At 64.2% G+C, this 18,357-nt stretch overlaps 2 protein-coding genes across 3 annotated transcripts; both read left to right on the top strand.

Annotated features, from left to right (window-relative positions):
• Positions 1 to 311: 311 nt before the first annotated feature.
• LOC105469803 (dual specificity phosphatase 8) lies at positions 312 to 18,131 on the top strand. 2 transcript variants are annotated; one of them, XM_071074050.1, is made up of 7 exons: positions 312 to 460; positions 6,385 to 6,681; positions 8,332 to 8,470; positions 13,932 to 14,098; positions 14,727 to 14,886; positions 15,081 to 15,204; positions 15,434 to 18,131. In XM_071074050.1, the coding sequence occupies exons 2-7, from the start codon at positions 6,493 to 6,495 to the stop codon at positions 16,500 to 16,502; spliced, it is 1,848 nt and encodes a 615-aa protein (XP_070930151.1). In that variant the 5' UTR covers positions 312 to 460; positions 6,385 to 6,492; the 3' UTR covers positions 16,503 to 18,131. The 2 variants fall into 2 exon arrangements, with proteins under 2 accessions (XP_070930151.1, XP_070930150.1); XM_071074049.1 differs by having other exon boundaries at positions 313 to 460; positions 6,385 to 6,723; positions 15,434 to 16,634.
• On the top strand, positions 17,350 to 18,285 carry LOC105469834 (uncharacterized). Its single transcript, XM_071075880.1, is given in 5 exon segments — positions 17,350 to 17,419; positions 17,487 to 17,713; positions 17,715 to 17,946; positions 17,949 to 17,966; positions 17,969 to 18,285. Coding segments are annotated over 5 exon segments (816 nt in total). The 3' UTR covers positions 18,238 to 18,285.
• Positions 18,286 to 18,357: the final 72 nt, after the last annotated feature.

Here is an 18,357-nt window from a genome sequence, read left to right as displayed (position 1 = left end):
CTGATTGGCTGCAGGTGACGTCAGGGGCTTTTTTCGCTCGGCATGACCTCATCCCCGCCGGCGGCCCCGCCCTCCGCCCCGGGCCTGTCACTCGCGGCCGAGCGCGGCGGCCGAGCCGGCTCCCCCCACACCGCCCCGCCGGACGCCGGACGCCCGAGCCCGAGCCCGAGCCCGAGCCCGAGCCGCGCCGGAACCGCCCGGCCGCGCCCGACGAGCCGCGGGGCTGGGATGCGCGCCGCGAGCGCGCGTGCCCGCCCGCAGTGCGCGCGCCCCGGCCCGAGCGAGCGCTCCCCGCGGCGTTGGCGGCGGCGACGGCGGCGACGGCGACGCGGCCCGCGCGCTCCCCCGGCCCCTGCCCCGGCTGCGCGGGCCCCCGCCGGGCCCATGGACGGCGCAGCCGAGCGGGCGCCCTGAGCGCGGCGCGGGTCCCCGGAGCGCCCCCGAGGCGAGCGCGAGCGAGGTGAGCGGAGGCGCCGGTGGGGCGGGGCGGGGCGGGGGCGGGGGCAGGCGCCGGGGACTGGGTTCACCGGCCCGGGCCGGGGGGCGGAGGGCGCAGCGTCGGGGGCGCTGGGGCAGCGGCACCCGGCGGGCGCCCGGGAGGAGGAGGCGGCCCCGGAGTGAGCGGCCCGGGCCGGCCAGGACGCCCGGGACAGGGAGGCCCCTTCTGCGCCTTCCGCAGCGCCCGGCGGACCCGGGCCCAGCCCACGCCCGCCCGCCGCGTTGCCGTCCTTCTCCACGCAGCTCCTTCTTTGGGTGCGCAACGGGGGGGACAAAAATCCGGGACCCACCAGGGCCACCTGAGATCCAGCGCGGATCTGCGCGACCCCCCAACGTCCCGAACGGCACCCCCGCGGGGGCCAGAACCGGAGCAGGCGGACCCTGGCCCGGAGCCGGTCCGGGAGGTGTGGAGCCTCGGCCGTGGGAGGGACGCGACGGCCTGTGGCGTGGGACACCCGAGAAGGGGCCGTCCCCTGTCGCAGGGGAGGGCTGCAGATCCATCCCCCCAAATGTCCAGGCCGCCCCGCACCCCCACCCCGGGGTGCCCAGCCGGCCCCTGCGCCCTTCCGCCTGCTGCAGAGGCAGCCGCGGCGCTGGGGGAGGGGCTGGCACAGCCAGGCTGCTGCAGCCACCTCGCTAGGCCTAGCTGCCCAGCCTGGGTTGCGGAGCAGACCAGGTGGGGGTACCTAACAGTCTGGCTTGGAGGGGAGGGGGCAACAATAGGCCCAGCCCCCACAGGGTCACCCCTTCTGGGAGAATCTGCCTCCGTCTCCCTGCTCCGGGGTGTGTGTACGGGCCTCTGCTGAGGGGAATAGGGGCTCTGTGCTGCAGTGATGGGGGGCGGGGACGCTGTGGGATGGAGGAGGGGGTGGCAGGATGTAGTGTGGCTCCGCAGTGCTCTTGCTATGCAGCTTGGGGTGGGGGTGGGGTGCTGCAAGCCAGGGAAGCTCCTTTTGTGCCCCTGTGGGGGTTCCGAGGGGAGGTCCAAGCCCGGGCACTCTCCCTTGCCTCCCTTCTGGCACAGCCCACCCAGAGACACTGTTGCACCTAGGCGGTGCAGGGGTGAATGTAGCACCCCAGGTCCCCAGCCCTCCACCAGGAGGACAGTCCCATGCATTCACTGATAATAAGCACTGGATGCGCATGGCAGATCATGTGACCCCAGCTGGAAGTTCATCCTGAAGTCTCCCTGAAATACCTCCTGCTTCAGCCAGCCTGGGGCTGCAGGAGTGTGGCTGGGCAGGTTCTATTCCCCTGGTGCCCTCTGTCCTCGGGGAGGTTTCTGGGAATAAAGTCCCCTGAACAGAGGTGCAGAAAGAAGCTTAGAGTCAGTCTCTGCTCCAGAACCCTTCTCTTCTCAGGCTGGGGCTGAAGTCAGGGCCTAGAGGCTGCCACTGGGCAGGTGTCTCGAAGGGCCTTCGGCTGGGGCCTGGTGAGACCTAGGTGTCACTTCTTGCAGAAGGCAAGGAAAGGGGCAGGCCCACAGCGAGAGAGAGGTGGTTCTGGACATGAGAACTGCACCGGCTGAGGCTCCCTCTGCTGGAGTTGCTCAGGGCAGTGAACCTTGGAAGCCCCAGGCTGGTCCTGGTGTTTAGCGTGTGGCACAGTGACCAGGAGGAGGGACACAGGCCCGGTGGGAAGGGAGGGAACCTGGATATGTCCTCACGGCCCCCTGTGCCAAGCCCTCCCATCCCCTGCCCTACCCGGACCCTGTTCTGGGATCGGAAGGAGCCCCCAGCCCTACCCCACTTTCTCCCAGGTCCACAGCTTCCCCAGGCCAGCGGAACAGAGTGTAGGCCAGCTTGGGTCCTGCACCACTAGCCCAGGGAGCTGAGGGGATGCAGGGATGAGGGCATTTGGGGGAGCCCAGTGAGGGAAGAGAGCTGACCTGCATGAGTGCAGGGTCGCTGCCTCCCAGAGTCGCCACCCACCAGTCTCTCCCCAGCCTCCTTATTGTGACGATTTCTGCCTCCAGAGGCATCCGTGGGTGACAGTGAGCCAGACAGCTCAAAGAGCCTGCCTAGGTGTAAGGGGGAGACACAGTCCCATCCCCCCATGCTTGACAGTCCTGGCAGCTATCTCTGAAGGTCATGAGTCCCCATTTCTAGGTGCTGAGCAGAAGGTAATGTGGCAAGGATGCTGTCAGTTGAGAGTTGGGGGTGGCCTGGGACTCCCTGGTCCCATCTGTGCTCAGGGACAGGAATGTGCTGTGTAGAGGCGCTGGGTGTGGGAGTTTGTGTGTGTAAGGAGTCTGGAGCTGGCCCCCGGGGTACTGGAGTCCTGGGGTTCTCAGGGGATTCTGCATACAGAGGGCAAGGACGTGCGTGTACTCTAGTGTACGTCCAGCACCACATGTGTGCACACATTCACGCGTGGGTACTTGCACACAGGGCAGGTGGATTGTGGGTAAGGGACAGCAGTGTGTGTGGAGTGGGTGTGCAAAGGGGTGTGTTCTGGCACACCTAGAGGGCAGTGTGCATGCAGCACCGGAGCCAGGCGTGCTGTGTCCCAGGGGAGGGTGGCTACCTGGTGCCTCCTGGAAGGTGTGGGCCTGGGAGGAGCCTTCTTGTGACTTTGGACTTGGAAACTGCTTCCTCCTGGGCTCAAAGACCTTTGAAGAGGGTGTATGGGGCTGTGCCAGGGGGCATCCTGTCCCCAGCCCTGCCTGTCACCCCCCAGCCCCTAGGCACTGGAAGAGCAGGGCCACAAGTACTCAGGAGGGCTTGGCATGTGGGGCCGTGAAAGGAGAGGCGTGAGACCAACACCATTCACGTTTCCTTACCTCTGTTCCCACGTGGCCAGTGCTGGCCCCACTGATCTGCACCAGGCTGTCCTTAGTGTCTCCGTTCCCCATCCCACCCAACCTGCCCCATCCCTGGCATAGCTGGGCCCCGATCCTTAGCATCTGGGGAACCAGAGGTGAGGGACATGCCCCCCTGGGAGCTGTAGGTCCAAGGAGACCCTGTGAGGATGCTCTCCCAGAGGCCAGCACAGCACGGAGGCTTCCTGCAGGAGGGGGCACCTGGTCAGCCCTTCGCAGTACAGAGAAGGCCTCCGAGGGGGTGGGGAGCCAATGAGCTGCAGGGAGCGTGCTGGGCACAGCAGGTACTGGGAGTGGGAAGGAAGGTTAGGACCAGGTAGGGCAGAGGAGCGGAGGGGCTGAGGACTGGGCTCTGCACTGCCGGGCACCTGCCAGGGTGGGTGGAAGAGAGCAGGGAGGGGCGCTTGCCCACTCTGCAGAGGAGCCTGCTCCGTGGTGGTGGCTGCCGCAGGAGCAGCGGTTGCCTGGCACCTCTGCCGTTGCCATGACGACAGTGGAGGTGCTAACTTGCTAATGAGTCCCCTTCGGCTGCAAATAACAATACTGTTGTGGGTGATAGGCCCAGCTCCAGCTCAGGGTTGCTTGGGAGGCAGAGCAGGGACAGGTAAAGGCCGGGACCCATCCTCCCGCCCCTCCAGCCCCTGCCCACTGCCCTGCAGCTGGACTTGCCCTCCTCCCTCCCCTCCCTCTGGGTCTCAGGCCTGGCTGGCTGCACCGAGTCTCTCACTGAGTATCAGGACTCAAGGCTGTATGACGCCTAGGCCCTGGCTGCAGGGAGGGCGAGGGCCTCTTCTCACACCTGCCCTCCTCCCTGCACTGGGCCGTGTTTGCTTCTGTTGTTTTCAGTGACAGAGAATCCACCCCCACTTAACAGATGAGGACATTGAGGCCAGGGGCGGCTCCTCGAAGGACCCCCAGCCCAAGTGTCCTACTACTGCGGCCTTCTCGGGGTTCTGGGCCTCTGAGCTGGGCCTTGGGTGTCATATGGGGCACCTGGAGCTGCTGTCTCCCCAGGACCACACATCTGGGCCCTCGCCTCTCACCACCTGTGCAAGTCTCAGGTAGAACTCAGGAAGGACAAACAGCTCATTGAGGCTCTTCTGCAGGCAGTCAGGGACCCCCTTGGCAGGCAGAGACCCTCCACAGCAGGCAGGCCGCAGGCTCTTTTGCTGTTGAACTTGCTGGGTCTGGCCCTGGGGAGGGCTCCCAGGCCTCGTTCCCCACCCTGTGGTGGAGGCTGGAGCACCAGCCCAGGAACGGTGTCTGAGTGGGATCCTGAGGCCCCGCTGACCAGGTGCCACCGCAGTCCCTGGTGTCAGCTGTGGGGTCAGCTGAGGCTGCCCGTCCACAGCCAGGTGTTTCCCTGGCCTCTGGCAGCAGGATGGGTGGTGGGAATGCACAGAGGCCTGGGCCTAGTCGAGGCGGGAAGGGCCAGGCAGGGGCCAAGCTTGAAGTGTCTAGAGAAGGAGAGTGAGTGGGAGGCTGGGGCTCCTGGGCAGGTAGGAGCTGGGACCTGCCCCTCAGTGTGGAGTCGGGGCTGGGCCAGGGACGAGGTCCACACCAGCCTTGCACCTGCTGCTCTGTGAACTCTCCCATTGGCCCCCGCCGGCCTGGTAGCTGACCTGGAGAGTCCAGAAATGGTGGTGGCCTCTGTCCCCAGCCTGCTGTTGGCAGTGCACGGGTGTCCTCAGGATGGCTGCCCCCAGTTCCCCCTGTGGCTGTGGGTTGGGGGTCTGAATTGCTGAGGGTCCACTGCCCACCGTAGCCCGCTCTGCACAGGGCCCAGGGTGCACCTATCTGCCAGCCTTCCCTCACTCCTGAGCTGGGTGGAGTAAACTTCCTGACTGGCTGGCAGTCGTGGGGGCACAAGGGAGATGACCTTGCAGGAACACCCAGTGCCCATCTGTGTGTGACCCAGGTGTGGCCCAGGTCCCACCCTTGCCCCAAGCCTCAGTTTCCCCATAGTTGAAGCAAACTCATCATCCTTACACTGTGTGCCTCCTAAGGGCTGTGAGTCTAAAGTGGACCCAGAGGAAGGCCAGTCTTGACAGGTGACAGGGAGATGGGGCCCGGCAGTGGGGCAGTGACAGAGGCTTGTCACCAAGCCTGCAGGAGGGGCTTCCAGAGGCTCCATCCTCAAACATCCCTACTCCCCCTGCCTACCTGGCAGTCTGCCTTTGCAGACCATGCCAAGGGCCTGGTCCCTGCAGGGTACCCGACACTGACCTTCCTCCTAGGACTGCCCCACCCCTCCCATCCTGGGCCCCATCAGCCCCTGAAGGGGCTCCCTAGACCCCAGGCTCCGCTGGGGGAGGGGCACTCTGTGGGTGCGACGCACCCCTGCAGGAGCTGGGCACTCACCCCCAGCAGGCACGCGGCGTGCACTAAACCTCAGCCTGCAGGCCAGGAGGGCAGCAGTGGCAAAGGAGTCGTGCCCCCGTGCCCAAGCCCCTCCCGCACCCGCCTGCCATCCAGCTGCCCCCGGGAGCCCACTCTCCAGTGGAGGCAGCCCCAAGGCCACCATCCACCAGGGGCTGGATTATCGGCTTATGGAGCTGCGCTGGAGTCAAGTCTGCAGGGATTGGACTCCCTGGGGAGTCCAGGGAGGGAGGGGCAGGTGTGAAGACAGCAAGCCTGGAGGAGGGCAGAGAGCTGGACCGTGAGGGAGGGTGAGGCGCCGTCCAGACCCCTGACTTGCTGGGGGTCCTGTGGTGGAAAAGATGGAGAGGTCACAGCAGGAGATGGCTGTGTCCCAGGGATGAGATGGAATGTTCTGGAATGCCTAAGGGTGGGTGAACCCCAGGGCCCGCAGGAAGAACCCCTGGCCTCCTCCAGCCCTCAGACCCTTCCCTGTGGGGCCCGTTTGCCCCCCTCTGCCTTGTTGCATCCTGCTGCTGGCCTTGTGACCTCGACGGAGTCTCACCAGAGGGAGAAGGGTCCCCACGGGCACACGTTGGGCTCAGATGTCCTGGTGGGCGCAGGTCCCAGCTCCGATCTGTCCTGGGGAGCCTCTGGGTGCCACCCAGGGACCTGCAGCACTGCTGACCATCCCCCTGTCCCTGCAGGTCCGGCACCATGTGCTAGGTCACTCCCAGCGCAAGGCCACACCTGGGCCGTCGGAGCAGCCCCCACTCACTTCAGGGGTCACCCTCCCCAGCACCCATTGCCCCACCATGGCCGGGGACCGGCTCCCGAGGAAGGTTATGGACGCCAAGAAGCTGGCCAGCCTGCTGCGGGGCGGGCCTGGGGGGCCGCTGGTCATCGACAGCCGCTCCTTCGTGGAGTACAACAGCTGGCATGTGCTCAGCTCCGTCAACATCTGCTGCTCCAAGCTGGTGAAGCGGCGGCTGCAGCAGGGCAAGGTGACCATTGCGGAACTCATCCAGCCGGCTGCACGCAGCCAGGTACCCAGCCCACTGCCCGCCAGGCGTGCACCACCTCCAGGGTCCTCAGCTCGGGCAGCACCTCCTCCTCTGCCCTCCGGTCCAAATTCGGCTCCTTGGGGTCACAGCCGGGGACGTGTGGAGCAGCCCCCCGGCACTTGCCTCTCACCACTGCCTGTTGCCCCTGCTCAGGGCACCCCCCCACATACTCCCGCAGCACCCCTCCCTACCCTCCCTCCAGGGCCTCCTCGCTCAGCTCTTGCACGGAGGTGCCGGGCCCTCCCCACGCAGATAGGACTGTGTGGCCGGGGCTGGCCCAGGTTCACAGAGGGGAGCCGTGAACAGAAGAGCAAGGTGTGACCACATGGCAGTGGGAGCGGCCCAGCTGGCCTGCACGGGACAGGGACAGCTGTGTGGTCCACTCCCCCTGCTGTGAGGACAGGAGGGGTGGTCAAAAGGCACACGTGAGCAGTCGGTGTCCCTGTCCCACAGCTCCCCCCAGCCCGCAGAGTATTCGGGGACCCAGAATTCTCTCTGTGGCCCCCCAGAAATATCCTTCTGGGGAAGGACAGCTCATTCCGCCCAGGACCATCAGGTGCAGCTGGGGAGGGGCCAGCGGGGCTGTTGACCTGTGAAGGTGGCGGCACCTCCTCTTTCCACTGCCTCACAGGGGGACAAGGGAGACAAGCTCTTGGCACCGGAGGCTTTGAGAGGGGTCTGGGTCACTGATATGCCCTGTTCAAAACTGGGAAATGGGAGAACTCAAGTGGGATGGCCACTGGCCAGGAGTCCGCCCGCCCCAAGGCCAGGAGCGGCTCCCTTTGGCTTCCAACAAGGGGAATCCGGTGATTAATGACCCCCAGCGAGGACTCCCGGCAGAGTGCGATCCCATTGGCTGCCGATGACGTCACCCCAGCCTGGGGTTGGCGGCTCAGCTGGCTTAAGGGCTGAGTGTGCTTTCAGGGCGGGGGCACCGGTGCTGTCTGAGCAAAAGCCGCTCAACATCTGGGCCGGCCCTTGGGGTGGGGGAGGAGGGCAGGAGGAACCCAGCTTCCAGCTACTGCCTCCAGAATTGGTACAGGGGCCTGGGGTCCTGCTTCAGCCCTCTGTTTCTCCGCTGGGGGTTGGGGAGGGGATAGGGTGGGGAGCAGAATTGCTGGCTGCAGAGTTAGCCCCACTGAGAGCCCACACCCAAAGGCATCTGCCTCTGGAATTCCTGAAATGGGCTGAGCTTCCCTGTCCCTCCACCACCCCAGGAACCCAGCCAGGTCCTATGCTGGGCTCCCATTGCAGTCACCTGTGTCTCCTCCACACGGGCCTGGCCCAGAGTACCCGTGCCCTTCACCCATGTGCATGGCATGGGGGCACAGCTGCGCAGGGCAGGAGCCCATCCCTCCGGGCCCCCATGGCCTGCTGTGTGGTGTGGGTGTGTGCACCTGGGCCTTTGGCAGATGGAGAGTGTGTGAGGTGCGTGACCGCACCTGCCCTCCCCTCCAGGCAGCAAGGTGACAGCTGCCTGCCTCCCATCATCTGATGCCCTTACTATTCCCTTGGGCCAGTGCGGCTGGGACAGGGCCAGGGCATTGAGAGGTGGAGGCAGCATGCTGACCTCTGCCCCATGGCCCCCAGGTGGAGGCCACAGAGCCACAGGACGTGGTGGTCTATGACCAGAGCACGCGGGACGCCAGCGTGCTGGCCGCAGACAGCTTCCTCTCCATCCTGCTGAGCAAGCTGGACGGCTGCTTCGACAGCGTGGCCATCCTCACGGGTGAGTCTGGGACCCATGCCTCCCTGAGGTACTCGCTCCGCCAGCAGTGGGGCTGGGGCTGGGGCGCCAGGGAAGCGTCTCCTGGGCACAGGGGCATCTCCATACATTGGTAGTTCTTTTTTTTTTTTTTTTTTTTTTTGAGACGGAGTCTCACTCTGTCGCCCAGGCTGGAGTGCAGTGGCGTGATCTCGGCTCACTGCAAGCTCTGCCTCCCGGGTTCATGCCATTCTCCTGCCTCAGCCTCCCGAGTAACTGGGACTACAGGCGCCCACCACCTCGCCCGGCTAATTTTTTGTATTTTTAGTAGAGACGGGGTTTCACCGTATTAGCCAGGATGGTCTCGATCTCCTGACCTCGTGATCCGCCCGCCTCGGCCTCCCAAAGTGCTGGGATTATAGGCGTGAGCCACCGTGCCTGGTCACATCTGTGGTTCTTGAGGCCCCAGCATCCTCTCCCCAGGACCCCCACACTTCAGGACCCACCAATGAGTCTATCCTCAACACAGAAGGAAACCTCACAGTACAGCTGGGCTCTGGAGGTGTAGGGCGAGGCATGCAGGCTGGGAGCCCCTCTCCCTCCCGGGGCTCCTGTCAGAAGCGGGAGGCAGAGGCCCCGTCCTCTGGAAACTCAGTTGGAGCCGTGGGGTCCCGAGGAAGTCCCCCTGCCCCCAAAAGCCCAGCTAAGTGCAGGTTGCCTGGCAACAGCCTGGCATCAAGGCTGCTCACTGGGTCCCAGCAGACAGCCTCCAGGGATCCCTGTGGCCCAAAAGCAGCCTGGGCAACGGGCCCTAAGCCCTGGAGGCAGGGAAGCCACCTCCCTACACATACTGATACACACACTCACACTCTCACACACACTCACACTCACACACTCTCACATACACTCACACTCACACATACTCACACACACACTCACACACACACACATACTCTCACATAACACACATGCACACACACATACACTCACACTTATAACACGTGCACACACACACACATTCATACATACACTCACATACACTCATACATATACACACACGCACACTCATACACTCACACATACATACACTCACACACTCACACTCTAACACTCACATACACATGCACACTCATACACACACACACACATGCACTCATATACACTCACACACATACACTCACACACACACATACACTCACACTCTAACACTCATACACACACTCATACACTCACACACACACATACACTCACATACACTCACACACCACATACACACGCACACTCATATACACTCACATTCTCACACACACACACTCGTGGTCCCAGAGGGTTCTTTCTTCCCTTGGGCCGTGACCGAGGGTGTGTCTGTAGAATCCACTTCCTGGGGTCGGCCCAGGTCCCAGAGCCCGGTGGAGCTGGCCTGTCCCAGGGACGTGCACCCTCCCCCACCCAGGTCTGGGGTCTTTGTCTAGGCTCCTGCCACCTGGCCTGGGTTACCAGGGGCTGTGCCAGGCAAGCAGAGGGCATGGGGGACTGTGGGGTGCAGGCGTGGTGGGGTGGGGAGTGGGCAGCCAAGCCAGGCCGTTGGCCCTGTGTCCAATGGAAGCAGGTGCCTTCAACCCAGCCTGAGGGCGGCTGTAGGCGGATGAGGGGGTAACAGCCACTTTGACCAGGCCGACCTCCCGAGATGCCATGTCCTGGGACCTGAAGGGCACCCGGAGGCTCGAGGGTGGTCCGGTGTCCTGGGCAAGAGCATTGAGGCCAGGCTCCCTCCCCACCTGTCTGTGTGTAAGTCCAGCACCCTGCATTGTTGTGTGGTCCTGGTCATGGTCAGGGGGTGTCTGTGCATCTGTGCATGACTCTGGGCGTCTGGTGACCAGCATCTGCCTCTGCGTGTGTGTATGTGAGCATGTGTGTGTGTGCGCGCGCATGTGTATATGCATGTATGTACATGCAGGTATATTTGTGTATGTACTCGCCTGTGCCTCTCTGGTGAGATTTGGTTTTTGTGTACATACGTGTGAACTCTCAGAACCAGAAGCCATAGAATGACGCACTCTGATCCAACCTTCATCCCCTAGGTTAAGTTTGAGGGCGGAACTAGTGGGTAGGGGAGGGGAGAGAGAATAGTTTGGGGCTTTTTACAGCTCACCAGGTGTAACAGGACCCCTCCCAAGGGCCAGTTTGCTGCCCTAGCCAGGAATGGGAGCCAGGAGGCCCTTCTCGGAGGTTGAGAAGGGTCCCAGAGTGGCACCTCCCTACCCCCAGGCGAATCCCAGGAAAGTCCCGAGCCTGGAAGGGCCTGTCTCCCCCAAGGCCAGAGTGGGATGGTTTGCGGGGTGGGGCCCTCACCCAGCACTGGTGGGTGGGACAGCATGGGTGTGCAGGTGGATGTGGGTGTGGGTGTGGGCATGGGAGGGGCCGGGCCTGGGCTGGGATTTGCCAGGAGGGCACTCCCGGGGCCTGGTCATGCCCACCGACTCTCGGGACCCTCTGAGCTGCGTTTCTGTGCTGACATCTGCCCTGCAAGGTTGAGGCCGTGTCCCCTTTTCTCCAGAAGTGCGGCTGCCAAGGAGCCCCAGGCCCCACGGTGTCGCGTGGGCTCACGGCAGCACCCAAGCCGCCCACGGGCTGTGCCCTCAGACTCCCTCCCTCCCTGTGGTGGGCACAGCCCCTGCTCTGGCTGGCTCTTCGAAGAACCAGGGAGAGTGGGAAAGAATATATTGGGTGGGGCAGGGGTGCTGCCCCTCACCCAGGAGAAAGGACATTCCGGGATCCCGCAGCACAGGTGACACAGTTCCGTGGCCCATTTGCGGGGACAGCAGAGGCCGGAACGTGAGGAACAAGCCTCTGTCCTCCCCACAACAGGGCAGGTTTGCGGGAAGCGGGAGAGAGTGGTGGGACGGGCCGTGCTGGGGTCCCAGGACTGCTGTGAACCCCACCTCCCCCTGCCACTCCTCTTCCCCCACTCCAGCTGTGCTGCTCACGATGCTGGGGGACAAGCGGCACGGGATGGGAGAGGGTCCTGGCCCTTTAAGCAGCAGCCCGCAGTCGGCCTTGGACCCTCAGCCGGGCAACTGCACTGCAAGTGGGTGGGGTGGCGGCCCCCGCCCTGGCAGGGAGTCCGGGGGTCACGGAGGTGGCGGGCAGAACCGTGTCTGTAACTGTGGCCATAGGCGCTTGCAGGATCTCCCAGGTGGCATGGGGCGGGCACACATCCTGGTACACATGCCTTTTTTCAAGTCTGGGATTTCATTGTGAATAGCAGGTGAACTGCAGGCACCACCCCAGCAACCCCCGAGTCAGGGAGCAGGGATACTGGGAAGGTGCCTCTGGAGATGCCTGGGGGTAGGGCTGCCTCCCCAGGGCCCAAAGAGTGCTGGGACCTACAAAGGGTCCACTGAACCCCAACACCCCTCGCTTATTACTCACCCCCCAGAGCCTGGGTGGTTCTGACATCCCTGAAGCCTCGGTCCCTGCTAGGCCTGGCGTCCACAGTGGGGTCTGTAGGGACATCCACACTACCTGCTCCACCTGGGGAGGTCCTGGGAAGCTTCCTGGGGAATTGCTGCCACAGCTGTCAGGTCTCTGCACCTGTCCAGAGACTTCCCTGCCTTTACCTCCTTTGGGAGAGGTGGGAGGGTTCTGATGGAATCCCCACCACCACCACCACCACCACCTCCTCTGGCCAGGCCCTGGAGAAAGCAGAGAGTAAGGCACAAAATCCCTGGGAGAGGCACGGGGACGAGGAGAGGCAGCAGGTGCCAGAGGAGTCTGCAGGGAAGTGGTGCAGCCCCTACCCCTCCCTGGGGCTGTCCTGCAGCAGGAACATCCAGGGCTCCCCCAGCTCAGAACAGTGAGCGGAAGCTACAGTGCCCAGCCCGGCCTCTGCTCAGGGGAACCTGCAAGCTGGGGTGTCGTTGGTGACAAGTCACCCACCTGCTTCCCCCTGTCCAGCCAGCAGATTCCCACAGAAGGGACTGTTCCTCCAAGGCTGCTGCCTCAACCCACCCAGCCTGGAGCTTCTCCCATCTCCACAGGCCCCCAGCGTCACGCCCTTTTTAGGGACACGGGGAGCTGGCACAGCAGGCGTTCTGGTTAGGGGTTTGCACACACTCCCCTATCCTCAGGAGTTATCCAGGGTGGCTGTACTCCACCCAGCAGGGGAGGACGGAGAGTGGAGGAGCCCTGGGGGCACGCGGGGCAGGCAGCGGGCACCCACTGCACATGTGGCACCAGCCTCTTCTGCAAACCAGGACAAAAAAGAGCCCTGGGGTTCCCAGGCCCTGAGCCCCCGCAGTCACTCCCCTGCCTCGTACGGTGGGATAGGGCAGGCCTCAGCCCAGCTGCCTCAGGCTCTGCACAAGCAGGAGCTGGCTTGCCATGGGGCTTGTATCCTGGGAAGTGTCACTGGGGTGGCGCTGGGCCATGCTGGCCCCACCCTCCCAAGAGCTGGCAGCCACCAGGTGGGTGCTGCCCAGTTTCTGGTCCACCTCGGTGGTCACCCCAACCAGGTCAGGGGCAGCCAGGTCCATTCTCACCATGTGTCTTCGTGCTCATTATCTTCTTGGAGCCGCACGATGCCGTGCAGCAGGCAGGAGGAGGAAGCAGAGACCAGAGCCAAGGTGTGCACTGCCCATGGTCACTGAGTCAGACATCCAGGGATTCACACTTCAGTCTTTCCAGCTGGTTCGGGGCAGAGGATTTCCTCCCACCAGCCTATGGCCTCGGACTTGGACGTGTGTGGAAGGCAGCAGCACACGCCGGTCACATGTGCAGTGGGTGCCCACTGCCTGCCCCACGTGCCCCCAGTGCCCAGGGCTCCTCCACTCTCTGTCCTCCCCTGCTGGGTGGAGTAGAGCCATAACCAGATGGCAAATGCCCCCAGGGCTGTGCCAGGGTGATGTCATGCCTGGGGAGGGGGAGGGCCTCTCAGAAGCCCTGGCCTCCTGGTCCTGGCACCTAAGCCCAGGCCTGGGGCTCCCAGCCAGCTGGAGGCAGGGAGGCATTGCATCAGCGCAGGGGAGGAGGAAGGCCCAGCCTGGCTCCCGGCCGTGGGTATGGGAGACGGGGGTGCTCATGAGGGCCTCTCCTCTGGGCTGTGTGACCCACACCCTCAGCAGGAGACTCCTGTGACCTCTGAGCCTGCCCCTGCCTGGGTCCAGCGCCTGCCGCACCGGCCAGCCACCTCAACCCCACCTTTACCGGCATCATAGCAGCGTCCTCGGCTGGGTCAGGCCCTAATTAGCGTGAGGAGGAATGTGGGCGTAGGTGTGGGCTGTAAATGTGTGGCAGCACCCCCTCCCCCACCGCGGCCAGAGCAGGTGCGCTGCCAGAGGCTTGCTGGCTGGGCTGAGGCTCGGGTCTGACCTGGGTGTGACTGATCCTCAGCAGTAGATGGGGTGCCCTAGGTGGACAGGGCACCCTAGGCGGACGGGGAGGCCTAGGTGTTCTCTCAACCCACCTGACGGGCCTCCTCCTACAGGGGGCTTCGCCACCTTCTCCTCCTGCTTCCCCGGCCTCTGTGAGGGCAAGCCTGCTTCCCTGCTACCCATGAGCCTCTCCCAGCCCTGCCTGCCTGTGCCCAGCGTGGGCCTGACCCGCATCCTGCCTCACCTCTACCTGGGCTCGCAGAAAGACGTCCTGAACAAGGTGTGTGTGCAGTGGACTTGGGGGGCGGTCAATGGGAAAGGGGCAGGAGCTCCAGAGGCAGCTTGGCAGCAGCGTGGGGGATGAGGGAGGAAAGGAGCTGAAGGCAGTGGATGAGCTGGGTGTGGGAGAAGCATGGGTGGGGGCCCAGGAGGACCCCAGGTTCCCCACCCCTGCCCCCGGCAGGACCACAGCAGGGCTTGGGGGAGGGCCCAGCAGGGCTTGGGGGAGGAGCGGGAAGCTGGCATGCCAAGCTTCGGATGTCACCGGGCCCCTGTCCAACTCTGAAAGAATCCCGTGTTTTAAACATGGTGACGAGGGAAAAGGGTAAAAGCCACCACCCAGGCAACCATAAAATTCCTAGGAGCCCACCACCGGCCATGGGTGGGGCCTGCAGATGGAGGCCAGCCATGCCCCCACCCCCCGCACAGGCCCAGGGTGCCAGGGTGGACCAGAGAGGCCTCCTGGGCCCACCCCTGGATACACAGGGATCCGGGACAGGTTCCAAGGCTCCCAGGACCACCCCAGGATTCTGAAGGCCCTCCTGACGGCAGGGCAGGAAAAGCCTCCGCCTTCACTCCCGCCCCCAGCTTCTCCCACCCCTTTCCAACCCGTCCTCCCGCCCCTCCAGGATCTGATGACGCAGAATGGAATAAGCTACGTCCTCAACGCCAGCAACTCCTGCCCCAAGCCTGACTTCATCTGCGAGAGCCGCTTCATGAGGGTCCCCATCAATGACAACTACTGTGAAAAACTGCTGCCCTGGCTGGACAAGTCCATCGAGTTCATCGGTGAGCCTGTGGCAGGCGGAGGGCGGGGGCCTGGCTAGAGGAAGGCTAGAGCTGGGCGTGGCCACAGGCACAGGAGGGGTCCCGGGGAAGTAGCCCGAACTGTTGGCAGTCGGGCAGGTGGGGTCCCCTCCCTGGGCCAGGGAGAAGCTGTGCAGGCTTAGCCCTCACCTGGCCCCCATGGCCCACCTGCCCAGATAAAGCCAAGCTCTCCAGCTGCCAAGTCATCGTCCACTGTCTGGCCGGCATCTCCCGTTCTGCCACCATCGCCATCGCCTACATCATGAAGACCATGGGCATGTCCTCCGACGACGCCTACAGGTACCGCCTTCCCCAGTCACGCGCTTGTGACTCACGGCGTCACCTGCCTTCCCTCGGCTGCCCAGTTGCACCAGAATGGCCCCACCGTCCAGGACCCCTGGCAAGGGAGGAGGGCCTGAGACCAGCCTGGTGCACATGAGCTCATGGGTGCCCAGCGGGTGACGTCAGGTGGGCAGCCCGGCCCTGGCGGGCGCCTGGGACTAGGCCTCTCCCCCCCCACCCCACGCAGGTTCGTGAAGGACAGGCGCCCATCCATCTCGCCCAACTTCAACTTCCTGGGCCAGCTGCTGGAGTACGAGCGCAGCCTGAAGCTGCTGGCCGCCCTGCAGAGCGACGCGGGCACCCCCTCAGGGACGCCGGAGTCCCCGCCCAGCCCTGCCGCCGGGGCCCCGCTGCCACGGCTGCCACCACCTACCTCAGAGAGCGCTGCCACCGGGAATGCGGCTGCCAGGGAGGGCGGCCTGAGCACGGGCGGGGAGCCCCCCGCGCCCCCCACGCCCCCCACGCCCCCGGCCACCAGCGCACTGCAGCAGGGCCTGCGGGGCCTGCACCTCTCCTCGGACCGCCTGCAGGACACCAACCGCCTCAAGCGCTCCTTCTCGCTGGACATCAAGTCGGCCTACGCCCCCAGCAGGCGGCCCGACGGCCCCGGGCCCCCCGACCCCGGCGAGGCCCCGAAACTCTGCAAGCTGGACAGCCCATCGGGGACCGCGCTGGGCCTGCCCTCGCCCAGCCCGGACAGCCCCGACGCCGCACCCGAGGCGCGCCCACGGCCCCGCCGGCGACCCCGGCCCCCCGCCGGCTCCCCCGCACGCTCCCCCGCGCACAGCCTCGGCCTGAACTTTGGCGACGCGGCCCGGCAGACTCCGCGGCACGGCCTCTCGGCCCTGTCGGCGCCCGGGCTGCCCGGTCCTGGCCAGCCAGCCGGCCCCGGCGCCTGGGCACCACCGCTCGACTCCCCGGGCACGCCGTCGCCCGACGGGCCCTGGTGCTTCAGCCCCGAGGGCGCGCAGGGGGCGGGCGGGGTGCTGTTTGCGCCCTTCGGCCGGGTGGGCGCCCCGGGACCGGGCGGCGGCAGCAGCGACCTGCGGCGGCGGGAGGCAGCGAGGGCTGAGCCCCGGGACGCGCGGACGGGCTGGCCGGACGAGCCGGCCCCGGAGACGCAGTTCAAGCGCCGCAGCTGCCAGATGGAGTTCGAGGAGGGCATGGTGGAGGGGCGTGCGCGCGGCGAGGAGCTGGCCGCCCTGGGCAAGCAGGCGAGCTTCTCGGGCAGCGTGGAGGTCATCGAGGTGTCCTGACCCCTCCGCTGCCCTCGGCTCCGCCGCCCGCAGCCGGGCCCGTTATAAATATATATTATATATAATGCAAAGAAAGGTAAATGGTTTTACTGGGATTTTTATCGAGAAGTAAATATTTCGATTTTTTATTTATTTAAGCTGTTCATTCTGGCAATGATTTGGCAACAGTGCGGGTGGTCCTCGAGCTCTATTTTTACTGTCTGGTATTTAAACTGAAACACACGTTTCTAAGCAATACGAGGCCACCTTCAGTCGCAAGCTGGGTGCCAGGCCTGGGGCCCCTCCCAGTTCCCCCGCCCTGGGAAACCCTGCTGACCTTTGCAAAGGCTGCCGAGCTCTCGTGCACTTTTTACATAAGAAAAAGGTGAAAAAAAGGAGAAAAAAAAAAAAAAAAAAACTTCTTTGCCACAAACTGAGCCGCAGAACCTCCCTTCTTCCCCCACCCACCTCTCCTGCTCTCTCCCTTCTCTGCGCCAGCCTAGGGCTCTGCACCAACGCCATAGGTTGGGGGAGCAGGAGCTGGTGTGCCCCGGAGCGGTGCGGCCAACCCTCCACCAGCTCCAGGCGCCAAATCTTGGTGGCAGGGAGGGCACCCCGCTGCCTGTTGCCCCAGAGCTGTTCCCTGGCAGGGGAGGACAGGCATTAGGCCCCATGGTGCCGGGGTGTTCAGAGAGGCTGAGGAATAGAACAGTGTGTAGGGGCTTGGGGCAGCGGGTTCTGGAGTGTCAGATGAGGTGGAGGCCAGGGGAGGACAGGGGTGTTAGTGCCCCCAACTCCTGCCAGAGCCCCAGTCCAGCCACAGAGTGGCTCAGCAAGGCCATTAAGAGGGCTCCCTTCTCCCTTGCCCATGCCCCTAGAGCTGCCTCTCGGGCAGGGCGGCACCACTGCAGGAGAGGAGCTTGGCCTCTGGGAGTCAGGCAGGAGGGGCCTGGCTAGCCAGTGCTGGCTCCACTGGGCAGGGAGCCCTGGACCCCCAGGTATGAGGAGGGGGTGGGCTTAGAGTCCTGTTCCAGGTCCGTCCCCCACCTAGCAAGGCCCCAGGCGGATCTTGGAATTCGGCCTGCAGGCCGAGGGGTTCCACAAGCAGGTGCTGCTCGCACAGGGAGTTCAGGCGCCAGCCAAGCCCCTGTGCTTCTGTGGTAGGCCTGCTTCACTTAGGGAGCGCTGCCTCAAGGCAGATAAAGCTCCCTTGTTTGCCCCGACACCCATGGGGGCCTCTCAAGAGAGAAACTCCCGTTCACCCCTTTCCCAGGGCACTCGCTCTCTAGGTGGCATGCCAGCCCCCAAACACAGGTGGCTTTTGGGCCCAGGTGGGTCAGCCTGCTGCCCCTGCCCTATACCCTCTCAGGCCGTTGGGACCCCTGCCCTTCAGATGTCCAAGGGTCTAGGAGTGGGGCCAGTCACCATGAGAAGAGGCCAAGGGCTTGGCAGGAGAGGCGGCCCAGGTAGGACCCAGTCCTGAGTCCAGAGCGGGGCCAGGGAGGTGCCCACCCCGCCCCGGCCAGCCGCCCTCTCTCTTGTTTCTTCTATTTGTTCTTCTTTTCACCCACCGCCCTGTGTTCCTGTCATCCCTCCTTTCAGCAAAAGTCCTGTTCCCCGTCCCTCTGTCCCCACCCACTCCTGTTCCCCGTCCCTCTGTCCCCACCCACTCCTGTTCCCCGTCCCTCTGTCCCCACCCACTCCTGTTCCCCAAGAAAATAAGCTATCATTGTTGTATTTGCAATCTATGGATTAGAGGTTTAAGTATTTATTATTATTGGTTAATTATTATTAATTATGTAAATTTGCCTCCCGTCTGTCTGTTGCATTGGGTTTCTGAGGAGGCCCTGGGTGAGGAGGATGCACTGGCTCCCCG

Source organism: Macaca nemestrina, chromosome 12 (genome assembly GCF_043159975.1).
Source record: "Macaca nemestrina isolate mMacNem1 chromosome 12, mMacNem.hap1, whole genome shotgun sequence".
NCBI classification, from domain to species: Eukaryota; Metazoa; Chordata; class Mammalia; order Primates; family Cercopithecidae; genus Macaca; species Macaca nemestrina.
The sequence above is the reverse complement of the archived record's forward strand: the minus strand, read 5'-3'. Positions and strand labels throughout refer to the sequence as shown.

Coding starts and splice junctions, on each gene's coding strand:
- LOC105469803 (XM_071074049.1), top strand. CDS start 6,493: ATGGCCGGGGACCGGCTCCCGAGGAAGGTTATGGACGCCAAGAAGCTG. Junction 14,887..15,080: donor CAAGTCCATCGAGTTCATCG/GTGAGCCTGTGG, acceptor CCACCTGCCCAG/ATAAAGCCAAGCTCTCCAGC. Junction 15,205..15,433: donor TCCTCCGACGACGCCTACAG/GTACCGCCTTCC, acceptor CACCCCACGCAG/GTTCGTGAAGGACAGGCGCC.